We start from the raw sequence: 16,248 nt of genomic DNA on the forward strand, positions 1-16,248 counted from the left end.
GCCCCGGAACAGCACAGAGCGACTGCGTATATACAAAGAGCTGTCTGGGATGAAAGAAGCCAGACACGAAAGGCCATATGTTATGGGTCAGCTTCTATGAAATGTCCAGCACAGAAAAACCCAGAGAGAGAAAACAGACTGGTGGTTGCCAGAGGCAAGGGGAGGGGAGAGTCAGAAGTGACTGCTAATGGGTATTATTGTTTTTCTTTTGCGGATGATGAAAACGTTCTGGAATTAGATAGTAGTAATGGTTATACAATCTTGTGAATATTCTAAAACCCCTGAATTATACATTTTTAAATGGTGAATTTTAGGTATGTAAATGATATCTCAATTGGGGGGGAAAAAAAAAAAGACTTCCTGGAGATCTGGGAAAGCTGGAGTGGAGAAAGCAGTACCGGAATGTTTTAGAAGCAGGACCAGATGAAAGAGCCGAGCACTCCTAAATGAAGACCAAGACTGGGGCAGTTGCAGGACTGGAACAAAGTGCCTTTTTGGACCAGCAAAAAGCTTTAGGTAGGCAGAAGCCAAACAGGATCAGATAGACCATCTTTTTTTTTTTTTTTTTTTTTGGATGGACTCTCACTCAGTCGCCCAGGCTGGAGTGCAGCAGCGCAATCATAGCTCACTGTAGCCTCAACCTCCCAGACTCAAGTGATCCACCCACCTCAGCCTCCCTAGTAGCTGGACTATAAGCATGTGCCACCACATCTAGCTGTTTTTGTATTTTTTGCAGAGATGGGGTCTCTCCATGTTGCCTAGGTTGGTCTTGAACTCTTGGGCTCAAGCAATCCTCCCACCTTGGAACCTAACGTTCTGGGATTACAACCGTGAGTCACCATAGCCTGCCAAAGCCCAAGTCTTAACCAGGTCTTCTCCCCCTGCAGAGCCATGACTCAGGCTACTGTTTTCATCACAGGAGAGGCTGCCCGAAGATGAAGCAGGGAACACGCAGCATGCACACAAGGTTACCAATTTAAAGGTCTGCTCCTCCTCCTTTACTTCCCAGGGGTACAAGAGGTTGTCTACCAAGAGGAGAAAGAATAGTGAAGACCCTGACTGAAAGCCACAGGACTTATCTAGTTACAGACCATAGGTATGTGACCGAGACTGTGGGAATTTCACAAACCCACTTACTGGATTATGAACACAAACTACTGCTCCGTGACCGACAAGTGAGGAAAAGGAGCCTATGTGATTGTGACTATGATGGTCTACATGTGTACATTTCTCATATTGTCCTTACCACCAAAATCTTCCTCAGGCCTCCTGCATTTCCACTCTCTTATGAAGTACTCCCTCTCTAGATCCCATTTCTCATGACCGGAAGGGTAGCAGTTTCAGATCATTTTATTATTTCTTTGAATTCAGTCTCCAGCAGTTGAGAAGACATTGCGACTCTGTGCATGCGTGTGTGTGTGTGTGTGTGTGTGTGTGTGTAACTCTAGTGGTGTATGTATGTGTAAATAACATCTGACTCCAGACCTTGGGAAAAGGAACACTGGGCCACTTGTCCTGGGCAACACAGGAGAAGGCAGAGTTCCCATGTGGTAGGTCTTAAGCTGCTGCTTTCTGTGGTTTCTTCCTCCAAATTAAAAAGATACCATTTATTCCTAATCAAGTGGTGTCTCTAGACATTTCTGAACTCAAGAAGCTTCTGATGTATTACAAACTTCCTAAGAACCAGGAGCAGACAGTAGGTAGGGAGAAGATCAAAATTTCCCTTTTAAGCCTTGAAAGCCAGTACACCAGGGAGGGTGTGATGTGGCCTAAGGTCAGGGGATGAGAAAGCTCTTGTTGGAACAGGTCTCCCAGCTTTCCACTCAGTCACCATTATGCTCAGCAGGTTGAACAATCAAGAAAAACTGACCTCCCCACACTTCCCCCAACTTACTCGTTATAAGACTATTGAAAAGTAGCCATAGAACCAGATAAATATTTTGACTAGATGGAGTTAATGATCAGGGAGGATCATGAACTCAAAGAGAACAGTCCCACAGGCTGTGTGGGAAAAGGGAACAATCTTGAGATACTGGTGAATGCTGAGGACAGATTCCTAGAAGTTAGGGGTGGGCTAGGATAAAAACACCAGCAAAATCAACCATATAACGCAAGTGTAGCTAAATTTCAAAAAGGTTAGTGATTTGAAAAAGACCTTTATAAAACATAGGCTAGGAACTATTACTAAAGAGGAAGGAATAAAATAAGCTTCCTTAGGGAAGATGAAACTAGGACAGATGGGGCAATCATCATCACACTAAATAACTCATTCTTGTCTCAAACTCTCCTAATTATGTTTCTTGTCCTATTTACAAAAGTAGGGGGGAGAATAAGTAGTGGTACAGGAAACATTCTTAGCAACCTTCTCTAGATAGGAGGTGATATGGTTTGAATGTATAACCGCTCCAAAACTCATGCTGAAATGTGGCCTACAGTGTTGGAGGTGGGGCCTAATGGGAGGCACTTGGGTCATGGGGTGGATCCCTTATGAGTGGCTTGGTGCCCTCCCCACAGTAAAGAGCTCATACGAGCACTGGTTGTTTTTAAAAGAGCCTGGCATCTCTCTAGCTCCCACTTCCGCCTTGTGATACACCTTCTTCCCCCTTGATTGGAAGCTTCCTGAGGCCTCAACAGCAGATGCTGGCGCCATGCTTTCTATACAGTCTGCAGAACTGTCAGCCAAATAAACCCCTTTTCTTTATAAATTACCCAGTCTCAGGTATTTCTTTATAATAACAAGAAATAGACTAACACAGGTGGTCATGAGAGCACCTTCCTGAAGCAATGTCATCATGTCCAAGACTCTCCTTGCTGGAAGGTATGAAAGAATATTTCCGGCCCATACTGTGGGTTCACTGCCATCTCCTGTTCAATCATGCAGGCTGAGTGGAAATAGCCCTGGACTTGGGAGTCACAAAAGCGGGCTACAGTGCTGTCATTAGATAGCCATGTAGACCTAGGCAAGACCTTATCTGTTTTTTATTTTTATTTTTTGAGATGGAGTCTCATTCTGTCACCCAGACTGGAGTGCAGTGGTGCAATATCGGCTCACTGCAAGCTCCACCTCCCGGGTTCATGCCATTCTCCTGCCTCAGCCTCCTGAGTAGCTGGGACTATAGGCGCCTGCCACCACGCCCGGCAAATTTTTTGTATTTTTAGTCAAGACAGAGTTTCACCATGTTAGCCATCTTATCTGGTTTTAATTCCTTTCCCTATGAGCAGGTTAGATACTAATCACTGGAAGTCTTTAGAGTCTTTCCAATTCTATGATTCTATTAGATGGATGGAGCTTATAGGGAAGCTGGGAAATTAGGTAGAGGGAAGGAAAGGAAGAGTTGAATTTCTTTCTTCCCTTGGCTTTTATCCCAGTGAGCAAATGACTTGTACACAAGAGGCCACAATTCAGACAAGGAGATAAAGTTGAGTCATTAAAACCACAAGCTGACTCAACCATGGGCCTGAAATAGCAGCTGTAATACAATCACATGGATTCTTCCCCTTGACACTTAAACCATTGTTCTCCCACACCCTGCGGGTCACAGCAGTTTACATGTTGCTTTTAATGAACCAACCCTGATAGTAACTCTCCTCTTCCAACTCCTCAATGAGTCTTTGTATACTGGTCACTCCCCCAGGTCTCCAGAGACCGGAAGAATTTAACATTCCTTTAAATTCTAGGGAAAAAGCTAGTGTCTTTGAATAGGGACAGCTGTCTCTCTGGAAAAAAGGAGGGCTGTGAGGCAGATATGCTCCACAGTGCCTCTGTTTTTTTAGCTCAAAGCAATCAGCCAGGAGGAATAGTCAGAGACAGCCAGGCAAGGGGTGGAACAGCCAAATCCAGTAGCCACACAGAGAAACCTATAGCCAGTGGAACCTTTGTATTTTGAAAATGGGGCCGTCTAAGTCCAGCCTCTCTCTCCTCTTCTCCTCTCAATCCTGTTGTCACTGCACAAAAAAATATTAGAGCTGGAAGGGACTCTGGAGACCATTCATTCTAGTCCAATTCTCATTTTATACCTGAGAAACTGTGTCCCAGAAACATTAAATGACTTGCTTAGGATAACACAGACAGCATCCCAACTAGATATGACTTTAGGAGTTTTGATCCCTACCTACCCTGTGTTCTTTGTAGTCTACTCTGATGGCTATCCTCCTGTTTATGTTTAATGTGAGGCCACATCACATCACTTTACATGATGTGAAAGCACCAAGGTCTAAAGAGTTACCGGAATAACTCCAAGATATATTCAAGTGTATTTAGTGAACCCAGAGCCTAGAAAGATAAGCTTATAGGCTAGAGCCACTTAAAATATATGTAATTGTCATTTTACCTACTTTCCAATTTAATATCTCCTAGTATAAGTCTCCTCCTATTCCCTCTGGCATGGGAGAGAGTACTTTGACTAATTCAGGTCCTCTGCTGGAAGGTTAGGTTCCAACAAAATTCCTCCTTCCTCCACCTGTGAGTTCTGATTTTCCGTTTGGAAAGAAGTAAGAATGGGGCTTCCCCAGCAGAGGGAAGCCACTGATGTCTGGTTACCTGTGTACAGGAAGCATCTGGGATTCTAGTATAGTTCCACAGGAAGATTAGCCTTAAAAGGGAATTCCCCACCAAAAGTCTGATGCAGGCACTTAGCTGACGGGGTCAAAAAAAACCCAGTAAGATGCAATGTATTTTTGTAAGGCTAGAAATGCTTAATGTTAAGGCCACATCACCTTATGTGGTCAGTAGGAAATAATGTTGTAAGAACCTATAAGATGAAATACAGGAGTAAGGGTACCTCTAGCTGTACTCTCCTTGCAAACACCTATCTGTAAGACTAAACACTAGCCCAGAGAGTACTCAGCTCTTCATATCCACTTCTCCTCCCCTTTAGAAAGCCTGTACTCAGAGAATGCCAGAAAATGGATAAGAACTTTGACTCGGGAGCTTTCAGTTTGGGGAACATTCTGAAGTCATACAAGAGAGCCCTCAGAAGGGAGTATCACTCTGGTTATTCAGAGTATAAGTAGAAATGGGCAGTCAGCCATTACAGATGAAACTCACAGTGATGGAAACAGTTGGGCCAGGATACTGAGTTTATATAGGCTAGCATGCTCTAAGGTCCCCCTTTCCAGGCTGTGGCAGGTACTAGAGGCCCTACAGATACCACTAATAGCTGAGCACTGGCCAAAGCAAGCTGTGTAACTCCTTCTATTTACAATAATCTCAAAGTAAAACTCACTATCAAATGGTCCTACACAATGCAACAGCCAAGAAATAGGGAATATAGATTTAAGTCCCTCTGAAGTAGAAACCTTTAAATGATGCCTTTTTTGTAATTCCCACTCTTCAAATTAGAAAAGAAGCTACCACTCCTAGCCTCAAAAGACCTTCACTAGACACAATGGTGCAGGTCAATTCCACATGAGGGGCAGCCTTGGCTATACCTTCTTTTGAATTAGTCTCCTGGCCACTTTAAGATTCCCTCAGGGGGAACTTACTCATTAATCTTTTCCCATACTAATACCTAGATCATTTGTCCTAGCTCTTTTTAGAATCTCTAGCTCAATGTAATCCACTTAGATCTTCCAAAAGATGTGAAAGGAGATTGCAGGGCAGTGATGGGGGAAAGGCAAGGGCAACAGAGGCTAACTGCACTCAAGGAAAAGGTAGTTTTCAGTCACGGCATAATCCTTCAATAGAGATGCTCCTCTATATTTTTCTGTCTGGGAATAATGATGCCTAAACCTCTCTACAAAATTGTATACTTTCTATTATTAGTTCTCTCTATGTATGCCTTCTGCTTGTGAAGTCCAGAGTACGGACTCTGACTTATTTTTAATTTGAATTTCAATCTATACCTAATATACATTTTGTATTTAGATCAACTTTTGTTCATACACACAAATGCCCACTCAAATCCCTGTGTCCTGCAGCTCAGTTCTTTTGTTCCAAATATCGGCTTCAAGAGTGGGGAGAAATGTGGCATAATCCAATGTAACTGATTTACTGTCAGCCCTTTAAACTTGTTTTCTAAGTCGCTACTCTGTAACATGGGAAGAAGAGGACTAGATAATCCGTTCTGGATGCAGGGATTAAAAAGATGCTTAGAACATCATTATTTGCTCTTCAGCCTCAGACTGGCAGGAGTAGAGAGCCCTCACCCACTTCGACACCCAGGATGAGCTCCATGTGCTTACTTACCTTGACGGGGCCCTCTCTTCCGTCGGAATGCTGCACCTGACTGCAGGGCTTCTAGAAGACTGTCCATCACACCTGTCTCATCACCCTCTGTTATAAAGAACAAGATGGAGATGTGAACTCTTCGGCCAGAGCAGCATGGCAAATACCAAGCCCCACACAAAATGCATGGCTATTGCTCTCTCACAGCAGCTGGCAGCTAAGAAGAGACAAAGAGAGCTCAGCCTTAAGTCTCACAAGTTCATGTTTACTTGTATCTGCTTACAAATGGTTAAAACAAAAGATCTCATTGCCTAGTATCCAATGCAAACCTTGGGATATCTTCCCGCAATGCCATCCTCCCCACCCCAATCAGGACTAGCAACAAAATTATAGAACTGCCCAACTCCAAGACCAGGATAAGTAAAGACTATGACTGTGAAATTAGTCAGCAACTATATCACTCCCTCTTTATCCTAAAGTGTTTCGCCTGGTTAGGTCTCAGAGCAGGGCTGAGGAAAGACCACTGATCAAAGAGTACACTTCCCTGAAGTACTGCCTCCAGTGGCTAAGTCTTCCTGATGTCTAAGTCCTCTGCATCTAAGAGGAGCAGCCTGGCTGGAACACAAAGAGTTAATGTAAAATCTTTGTTCTAGCCGGCTCGGTTTCCATGGCAACAGCTTAGGATAGTGAAATCTGAAACTGTGAAATCCCAAAATGCCCATAGGCTGCCAGTTCCAAGGCTGGGGCTCACTGCTCCCAGCACCACCTGCTGGCTGAGCATCACCACTGCAGCTGACCTACATTCCACCCTCATTGACCCAGGTACTGGAAACTGGGCAAGGTCCATTACGCCGCCTGTTGACCCGGTGCAGCCCTCATCCCACATGTCAGCGGGACTCCACCTTCCCCCACTGCATCCTAGCCAGTACCTGGGGGCAAACCCTGGAGTCCCAGGGGAAGGTGAAGGATACTTGGTGTGGGCTTTAATAGCATTACAAAGTTGTGGCTTACAACTAAGGGCAAGGAAATTGCTTTCCAGAAAAGCATAAAGAAAAGTCCCTGGTAGCAAGAGGTATCAGAGCAGCCCTTGTGTCCGTGGTCTGTAAAATACTGATTCCTAACAAACTCAGCAGCTCTGTGAACACCTCTTCATTTGCAGAAGGCTCGTGGCCCCTCAGGTTCGGAGGAGGGTGGTATCAGCTCAGTGCTGTGTGAGCAGCGTATGCTGTATTTCCGCTGCCCACAGAGAGAGCAGTGGGGGCGAAGGGGTAGGGAATCTGCAGCAGGAAAGAAGCAGAGACAGGAAACAGAGGGCCAGTAATTGAAACCATATGTTTCAACAAAGACATGCTTCTGGTAGTGAAATAGAGATTCTGCTGAAAAAAGAAGAGGGTGACCGACTCCCCACCCCCTCCAAAAGTTCAATCCATTTACAGTCTAATTGTGTATACAACTGGGCTAAGGTACTAGGGACACAGTACTTTGTGAAATAGGCAGAAAGGGAAGACACACCACAGTTAAAAGATGGGAGGAGCGTCAGGAAAATATTTTAAAGAAAAAAAACCCAAAAGATTTAGTGGAGGGAATGAGAACAGGCCAGAAGAACCTTTGGACGGACAGAAGGAAAACAGTATATATCACAGCAATACCACAATCACGGGGGAATGAGAGAGAACACAAGAGCCAGCAAAGGACAGAAAAGGTAAAAGTTTTACCAGGGCAAGTTGGAATGTGCATTATCTGAACTGGGGTTAAAGTCCGGCATCGGGATCTCGGAGGTAGAAGACTGCCAAAAATCATTTGCCAGGAGGTGAGCTCAGACATAAGACTGCCTCTAGACTCTTAGGCAGAGAAGTCTTCCAAACATTCCTATCTCAACCCATCAACCCATCTTCACGCCTCACCTGCATTCATGTCTATGAGTTGCTCTCTCTTCTGCTGCTTCTCTAGCCGCTCCTTCTCTGCCTTCTCCTTGGCTAGTTTTGCTCGCCTCATCTTTTCTTCTGTCTCCCGCCGCTTCTGGTTCTCCTTGACTGCTTGCTGGGGCAAGGAAGGGGAGGAAGGAACACATGGGCATTGTACACCTACTACCAGCCAACAGGAACCCAGGGAAAGTGAGAAATGCCCACAAAAGATTCAGTCAGCAAGAATCCCTTGCTCACCAAAAACATATTCCGAAAATTGTGAAGATCCATGAAAAATTCTTCAACAGATAACTTCTTGGGGTCAAAGAGGAAGTAATCGCCCAGCTCCTTATAGAGGGTCTCCATGTTAGAATGCATCATCCGCAGCTTGTTATACTGTTCCTGTGCATCCTTTACAAAGCTGTGCGGCCAAGGAGTAAAGGACCAAGACCAAGAAGCAGACCCACTTCTCTAGCCCAAGGAATTACTCAAAGATAAGTACTGGCATGCAAAAGCATGTTCAATACAGCACTGTTTATAACAGCAAAAACCAAAGCCATGTAGGTAGCCTAAATAGGGGACTAATAAAATGAACTATGGTACACCTATAAAAAAGAAGGTGGCAGTTTAAAAGGGTTTTTTTTTTTTTTTTTTTTCCTGTTTTTGTTTTTTTTGAGACAGAGTCTTGCTCTGTTGCCGGGTTGGAGTGCAGTGGCACAATCTTGGCTCACTGCAACCTCTGTCTCCCGGGTTCAAGCAATTCTCCTGCCTCAGCCTCCCGAGCAGCTGGAACTACAGGCGCCCACCATCACGCCCAGCTAATTTTTTTGTATTTTTAGTAGGAATGGAGTTTCACCATGTTGACCAGGATGGTCTCAATCTCTTGACCTAAAAGGGGGTTTTCGATAAATACTATTATGGAAACATAGCCAAGACATATTATGTGCAAAACACAATACAATGCAGTTTTTGTTTAAAATAAATGTATGAGGTGCAAATCAGAACGAAGTCCAGTGGCAGTGGTTACCTTTGGGGAGGGGAAGGAGAGGGAAGCCTGTGTGAGTGTGTGTAGTGGAGATGGGGTACAGGCAGGGGAGTCGGGAGGACTTTTATCATTGATCTGCATGGTTTGCTTCCACTCCACAACAATGGAATGCTCTCAGGAACTATGCAGCCTGGGCAACAAAGTGAGACCCCGTCTCTAAAGAAAAAAGGTAAAAAAAAGTTTAGCTGGGCCTGGTGGCACATGCCTGTAGTCCCAGCTACCAAGGAGGCTGAGGGGGTAAGGATCATTTGAATCCAGGAGGTCAAGGCTGCAGTGGGCCGTGATGGCACCACTGCATGCCAGCCTGGGTGACACAGTGAGAGCCTCTCTGAAAATACTAACAAATCCAAAAAACTATGTATTTAAAGAAAAAGAGTTTTTTAAGAGAAAAAAAATTGCATATTGCCCTATCTATCCTGTTTTTCCCCCACTATAGGAAGTTTTCTTTCCCTTCGTAGGGAACAACTCCCTCCTTTCAAGAGAGGATATAGTCATTTTTTCAACAAACTTGTCTTTTTCATCTGTGGCAGCTGGGAAATTCTGAACATCACGTTCCACATCAGAAATTTGTTTCTTCATCTGATCTAGGTTCTTTTGCAAGTTTTCAGCAGAAACTAAAAAAAAAAAAAAAAGAAAAGACACCATAAAAACAGACAGCAAGAGCTTACTAATAATCCCAGCCTCAACACCCCTTAGTGTCACCTTTCAGAGCAGAGCTTCAGTCTATACACACATTCTGGCACTTAATAATTTTAGTTCCTTATGTACTTTAGTTGTGTCACATACTTAAATTTTCATCTTTCCAGTGAGACTATAAATTATTTGATCATTGAACCTCCAGCCTTCACAAGGTATGCGGTACTAGGAACAGAAGAAAGACTTCATTTAATTTAACATGAGTCTATGAAATCTCCTGAGATCTTGGTCTCATTTATTTTAGAGAACAGGGTTTGGGAGGAGAGAGATATACATAGAAATATAGAGGCGGGGGCAGAAATCTGTTCCAATTTCCAATGAATGCTGCTTTTTCTTTGTCTAGTTCCAGGACAGTGAGGCCTAATTTTTGTTAATCGAGTCTATGTTTTCTTAATGAAAAGAACTGTTAACCTAGACTAAAAACACCTGCCTTTCTAGTTGTTTTTTGGTGTTTAGTGTTTCCTTAGGAAGAGAAGAGTGCTTCCTATTTCTACACATAAAGATCTCTCCTCAACCTTACGCTCTGCCCTTGTGACTTAGGCACCATGCCTAAATCCTATCTCATTTCCACTTGTAATAGTCTGAACTGAAAACGCTCTCAAATCTAGACTGTGTCTTATTTCCCTCCCCACGCAGAGACTTTTGGGCTCTAGCTTCATCCCAAACTGCCCCACCTCGGCTGGCTTTCTCCACATGGGCAAGTTCGTCTGGAAACTTGAGGACATCAGGATAGTCATTCTCACACAATTCAGCCAAGAAGTGCAACAACGTCATCTTCTGATCTGTGGACTTGGTGTCTCGAAGCTTAGAGCAAGAGGAGAAACTGTTAAATCCTGACATGTCCAAGATGGCCTCCTGCCAACACTGAACTCATAGAGGCTGCATCCTTCCTTGTGTTGTCCTGCTCTAACTCTTTGGCTCACCTTACAGAGGAAGCTGATATTGAAGCCAAAAGCACCGGCATTTCTGGAGCCAGCATTCATGTAATTTCCAACAAGCAAGGTAATCTCTAGGAGACTGGAAAAGCTCTCACTCTTACGTAACTCCTCGCATGCAGCAGTGACAGACACAATCTCTGGCTTGATATTCTCCACTTGCTCGCTGAATTGTAGCTTGAAGAGAATGGCATTGAGGCGAGGCCGCAGTCGGGGCACGGTGCCCATCTAGTAGAGAACACAAGCAGTTCCATTACAGTGAAAAGAGAGTGAAGTCAGAAAAAGATACAGGCTTGAGCCTCCTATGGGAGGATCAGAGCTCCAGAGCAGGGAGAAGAGATTAAGACAGGTTCAAAAACAGACAAGCAGCAAGGAGCATATGCCCAGGCTGCTCTCTAGAGGGGAGGGGAATATAGGGGGCGGAGAACCGCTTACTGCCACAGGCCTCACTCACCACCACGCCAAACTGCTCTGACTCGGCCAGGTCATCATATTCATCCTTCAGTTCAGAAAGCATTTTTAACTGCTCTGGCTCTGGCATTTGCTTAATGAGGTTCTGAAAGAGGGAAGAGACATCTCAGCTGGAGGGGGATTCCCTGACAACTAAGCCTAAACAACTTTTACTCTGTTGTCAATCCCACACTCTGCTCAAGGACCACACAGAAGGAAACATACGGTGGGAGATGAGAGGCAGCTACTGAGATGGTGGGACTTTTGCAAAATATACCAGAAGTAACCCGACCAGCAGAGAAAAGGGAGTTTCTCAAAGCCAGCACTCATAAGTCAGCAATGCTAGAGGAGGATCCTTTTCATCTACACAGAGATGAGGCCAGTACCCAGCGACACAAGAGCCTGCTCCAGCAGAACCACCTTGCTCCTTACCTGGATCATAGACTCAGTCAGAACAGCTTCATTCACCTCCAGGATGACATTCTTAATCTCTTGATAGGGCATGCGGAAGGAACCCAGAAAGATTGCTGCCAGAAAATGAGATATTAAGACATGTTCTTCTCGGTCTGTTCTCCCTTCCAACCCATCCTGCAAACCTATGCTGGATAATCTTCCTAACATGGCTCTTTTAGGCCAGGCACAGTGGCTCATGCCTGTAATCCTAGCACTTTGGGAGGCCAAGGTGGGCGGATCGCTTGAGCCCCCAAGTTTGAGACCAGCCTAGGCAACATGGGGAAATCTCATCTCTACAAAAAATACAAAAGCTAGCCAGGCATGATGGTGTGCACCTGTAGTCCCAGCTGCTTAGCAGGCTGAGGTGGGAGGATCACCTGAGCCCAGGAGGTCAAGGTTGCAGTGAGCTGTGACTGCACCACTGCACTCCAGCCTGAGCAACAGAGCGAGACCCGTCTCAAAAAAGTCTATACACATCAAAGACTTTCACCCCACTCTACTTTAGTTTCCCACTCTCAGGACTTGATCCTCAAAGCTGCCTTGACCTTAAACTGCCATATCCTATTCCCTAACAAACACATCCTGTTTTTTCAAGTCTCCCTTTCTAATCTCTCATTTGACTCTTCAGCCTTATCAGTACCTCTCTTTCCAGTCTCCTGACTGTTGTTTTCACTGATATATCAGTTCTACTCTGCCTTTCCTATTTCATTAGGAGTCTCTAAACCATCAGTTCATTTGCTCTCTATTATGACTCCCATTAGTATTACCACTCCTACTATTACCATTCTCTTGCTTCCTTCTCAGTCTTCCATTTCATTTTTCTACTCTGACACCTGGGCTGATGCAGACTGCAGTCTATGAATTTGCAGTAGCACCAATGATAACGGGGGCATCCGTGCTGTTAGCAATTCTCTTCATGTGTCCCTATTCCACTTTCTCCTACCCTTCTTGGCAGGTCCTCCAACATATTCCCACTTTCCCACTGCCCCACCACTTCCCCATTTGTTCCAGAAAGACTCTGCTTCTCTTCACTGAGAAAAATCGAAGCCACTGGTCAAATTACTTGCTCAACTTTCTCTTATCCTACTTAAAAATAAAGCACTAGGGCTCTTGGTTAGAGCCAGACTAGAATAGACTCAGATAAGCCTTTTGGAATCGCCTAGAAGAAAACTATACCAACACTATTGTAAGCTTATAGGCAGCATGTGTTCATATACGTATTTACGTCTAAGTATATATACTCCCGTGTGCTCATCCTCATGTGTCAACAGAAAAGGCAGCCCCATAGACCTTTCCCTTCAGCATATATGCATAATCAAGTTTTTTTATCTTACTCAATGTTCCTCTCTAAATTACCAGTTTATCTTTCTTTCACTTTATAGCAATCTAAAATAGCCTATTCTCTCTCACTTCCACGACTCTGATTTATTCCATCACCACAAAGCCAATGAAAAGATGGCAGCCACTGAGAGAATATACTTTAGGTAAGACACCATCCTGCTACCTCTCACATCCACCTCCCCAAAAAGATAATCTGTTCTTGCTGAATTTTTCTATTTCAGTAAATGGTACCACTTTCCACAGAGTGACCTAAACCTCAAATCACCTTCTCCTTTATCGCAAGTCAATTACTAAATTCCATTAATTTCACCTTTTTTTTTTTTTTTTGGAGACAGCATCTCACTCTGTTGCCCAGGCTAGAGTATAGTAATGCAATCATAGCTCACAGCAGCCTCGACCTCCCAGGCTCAAGCAATCCTCCTCCCACCTCAGTTTCCCAAGTGGCTGGGACTATAGGCATATGGCACCACATCTGGCTAGTTTTTTATTTTATTTTATTTTTATTTATTTCTTGAGATGGAGTCTCACTCTGTCGCCCAGACTGGAGTGCAATGGTGTGGTGTCGACTCACTGCAACCTCCGCCTCCCGGGTTCGAGTGATTCTCCTGCTTCAGCCCCATGACTAGCTGGGATTACAGGCACGCTCCACCATGCCCAGCTAATTTTTCTATTTTTAGCAGAGACAGGGTTTTGCCATGTTGACCAGGCTGGTCTCGAACCCCTGACCTCAAGTGATCCACCTGCCTCGGCCTCCCAAAGTGCTGGGTTACAGCCATGAGCCACTGCATCTAGCCTAATTCTACTGTCTTAATATCCTCTCCCTCTCTTATTCTCATCACCTTAGTTTCACGCCCTGATCACATCTCACCTAGTTTAAAACAATGACATAACTCATCTCTGCCTATAGTCCTACCCCTTACCTTAGCAATCCAGCCTCAAAATCACTGCCAAAGCAGCCTTCCTAAAAATTACACAGGATAATCTCACTCACTTTCCTGATTAAACTTTACTCAGTTGTATTCAACTACTTGCAGTTCCTGAACTGCATAATGTTATCTCATGCTCTCATACATGCTGATCCCTCTCCTGAAACGAGCCAACCTTCCCGCCTTCCCTTTTTTTTTTTTTTTTGAGACAGGGTCTTACTCTGTTGCCCAGGCTGCAGTGCAGTGGTGCAATCACAGCTCATTGCAACCTCAAATTCCTGGGCTCAAGCAATCCTTCTGCCTTAGCCTCCTGAGTAGTTGGGACTACTGGAACATGCCACTGTGCTCAGCTAATATTTTATGTTTTGTAGACACAGGGGTCTTGCTTTGTTTCCCAGGCTGGTCTTGAACTCTTGGTCTCAAGCAATCTTCCCACCTCAGCTTCCTGCTGGGATTACAGGAATGAGCCACCATGCCCAGCCTCCTTAATTCCTTAACTGTTCTTTCAACTCAGTTTAAGTAGTAACCTCCTTTAGAATATCTTCTGGGATTTGCCCCTCCAACACTGCCCTCACTTGATTTAGATCCCTCCCTTCCTAGTACTCTCATAAATATTCTAGCATACCTCCATCATAGCATTTATCAATCTGTGCTGTTATCATCTGCCTTTCTGTCTTTACCAAATACATGACTCATGCAGATAGGGACTATTGTCTTATTCAGCTTTGTATCGTTAGCATATGAGACTGCTGAATCACTAAATTCCATCTTCCAGACCATCCTACCCTATACTACTCTCAATTTTCTTTTCTTAAATTGTTTCCCATATCAATATCATGCCACTAGAAGTCATAATGTACTACACCATTGTCCTTCTTGTATCATTTTTTAAAACAATTACTCATATCTTATGTTCCTAGAGATACTCTTGGGAAGAGGAACTGACACTACTTTAGTCTCCCTAAGACTTCACCACAGACACTATTTAGTAACAGCTGTTGACAATAATTTAAGATTATATAGTCAAGAATAATGTGACAGTTTACTGGTCTTATTGTGTCACTGACTTTACTTATGGTATGTGTACTTATTGGCTGTGTGATTTGGACACTGCACATCATTTAAACTTTGTTTTTTTCATCTGGAAAAACAGCCAATAACTGCATCACAAGACTGTGAGTGGGTTTTATGGAACACACCCTTTCATCTCTGGAACACACGCCTAGTATGTGGCTGATAGAGCCTACAACATAGCAGACCTTGAAATATTTGTCAAATAAAGTCTACATTTCTCGGTATGAAGTAGGTAGATGAATAATTGAAATGAACAAAAATTTAACATTTGTCCTGATCATCAAGTAAGTACTACCTATATCAACTTTGCAGAGGAATTTCTTATTTGAAATTTTACTACCAAACAGTTATGAGTATAGGTGGAAACTTCAGAACAGAAACCTTCTCTGGAGTTACTGATCCTACTTTGAGAAGTACTAAATTTACCTTAGTTATTTTAAATCACAAAGTAATTTTAAATTTAATTGAAGCCAAGCTAGTACCTTTACTTATTAGAAAGTGAAAGCTGGGCATGGTGGCTTACATCTGTAATCCCAACATATTGTGAGGCTGAGGTGGGCAGATCACTTGAGGCCAGGAGCTTGAGACCAGCCTGGGCAACATAGTGAGACCCCTTCTCTATTTATTTAATAAAAAAGCAAAAGTGGAAAAGAGGAAATGTATAGTGGCTAGACCATCTGTGGTAGACTTTCTGTGAATGCAATGGACATAGTAAGGACTTTTAAATAAGAAAGTCAGAGGCTCGGCTGGGCGGATCACCTGAGCCCAAGAGTTTGAGACCAGCCTGAGCAACATGGCAAAACCCCGTCTCTAGAAAAAGTTAGCTGGGCATGGTGGTGCACACCTATAGTCCTAGCTACCTGGGAGGCTGGGGTGGAAGAATCAACTGAGCCCAGGAAGCTGAGGTGGCAGGGAGCTGTGATCGCATTATTGCACTCCAGCATGGGCAACAGAGTGAGACTCTGTCTCAGAAAAAAAAAAAAAAAGGCTCAAATCCCAGACCTCCTTCTTACTAGCTTTATGACTTGGCAAATTCCTGAAAGTCTTAAGTTGTTTCCTTGACATAAATCTGGATACTTAAAAATCTTGCAGTGCTATTGAAGAAATTAAACATGATACTGAAAATTCACTGTGCAATGCTTGCCATATAGCAGGAATTGAACAAATTAAATTTCCATATCAAGGGACCATAGATTCTAGAGAATTAAAAGTTATTAAAAGAACTCCTTCACATTTCGAATAGTTGGGATCAAGAGAT

General features: G+C 43.8%; 1 protein-coding gene across 5 annotated transcripts in view; it reads right to left on the minus strand.

Annotated features, from left to right (window-relative positions):
• Positions 1 to 16,248, minus strand: part of DIAPH1 (diaphanous related formin 1) — a 105,869-nt gene that overhangs the window by 2,950 nt on the left and 86,671 nt on the right. For 2 of the 5 annotated variants that reach the window (XM_077937193.1, XM_077937192.1), the window contains 8 exons: positions 11,629 to 11,723; positions 11,201 to 11,302; positions 10,735 to 10,974; positions 10,486 to 10,615; positions 9,582 to 9,729; positions 8,329 to 8,491; positions 8,071 to 8,206; positions 6,188 to 6,274 (listed from right to left, as the gene is read on the minus strand). In XM_077937193.1, coding sequence (XP_077793319.1) covers positions 6,188 to 6,274; positions 8,071 to 8,206; positions 8,329 to 8,491; positions 9,582 to 9,729; positions 10,486 to 10,615; positions 10,735 to 10,974; positions 11,201 to 11,302; positions 11,629 to 11,723 — 1,101 coding nt within the window. Of the gene's footprint in view, positions 1 to 972; positions 1,026 to 6,187; positions 6,275 to 8,070; positions 8,207 to 8,328; positions 8,494 to 9,581; positions 9,730 to 10,485; positions 10,616 to 10,734; positions 10,975 to 11,200; positions 11,303 to 11,628; positions 11,724 to 16,248 lie in introns of all 5 variants that reach the window. The other 3 variants (XM_028849787.2, XM_028849785.2, XM_077937191.1) reach the window with 2 other exon arrangements.

This window comes from Macaca mulatta, chromosome 6 (assembly GCF_049350105.2).
Source record: "Macaca mulatta isolate MMU2019108-1 chromosome 6, T2T-MMU8v2.0, whole genome shotgun sequence".
Lineage (NCBI taxonomy): Eukaryota > Metazoa > Chordata > Mammalia > Primates > Cercopithecidae > Macaca > Macaca mulatta.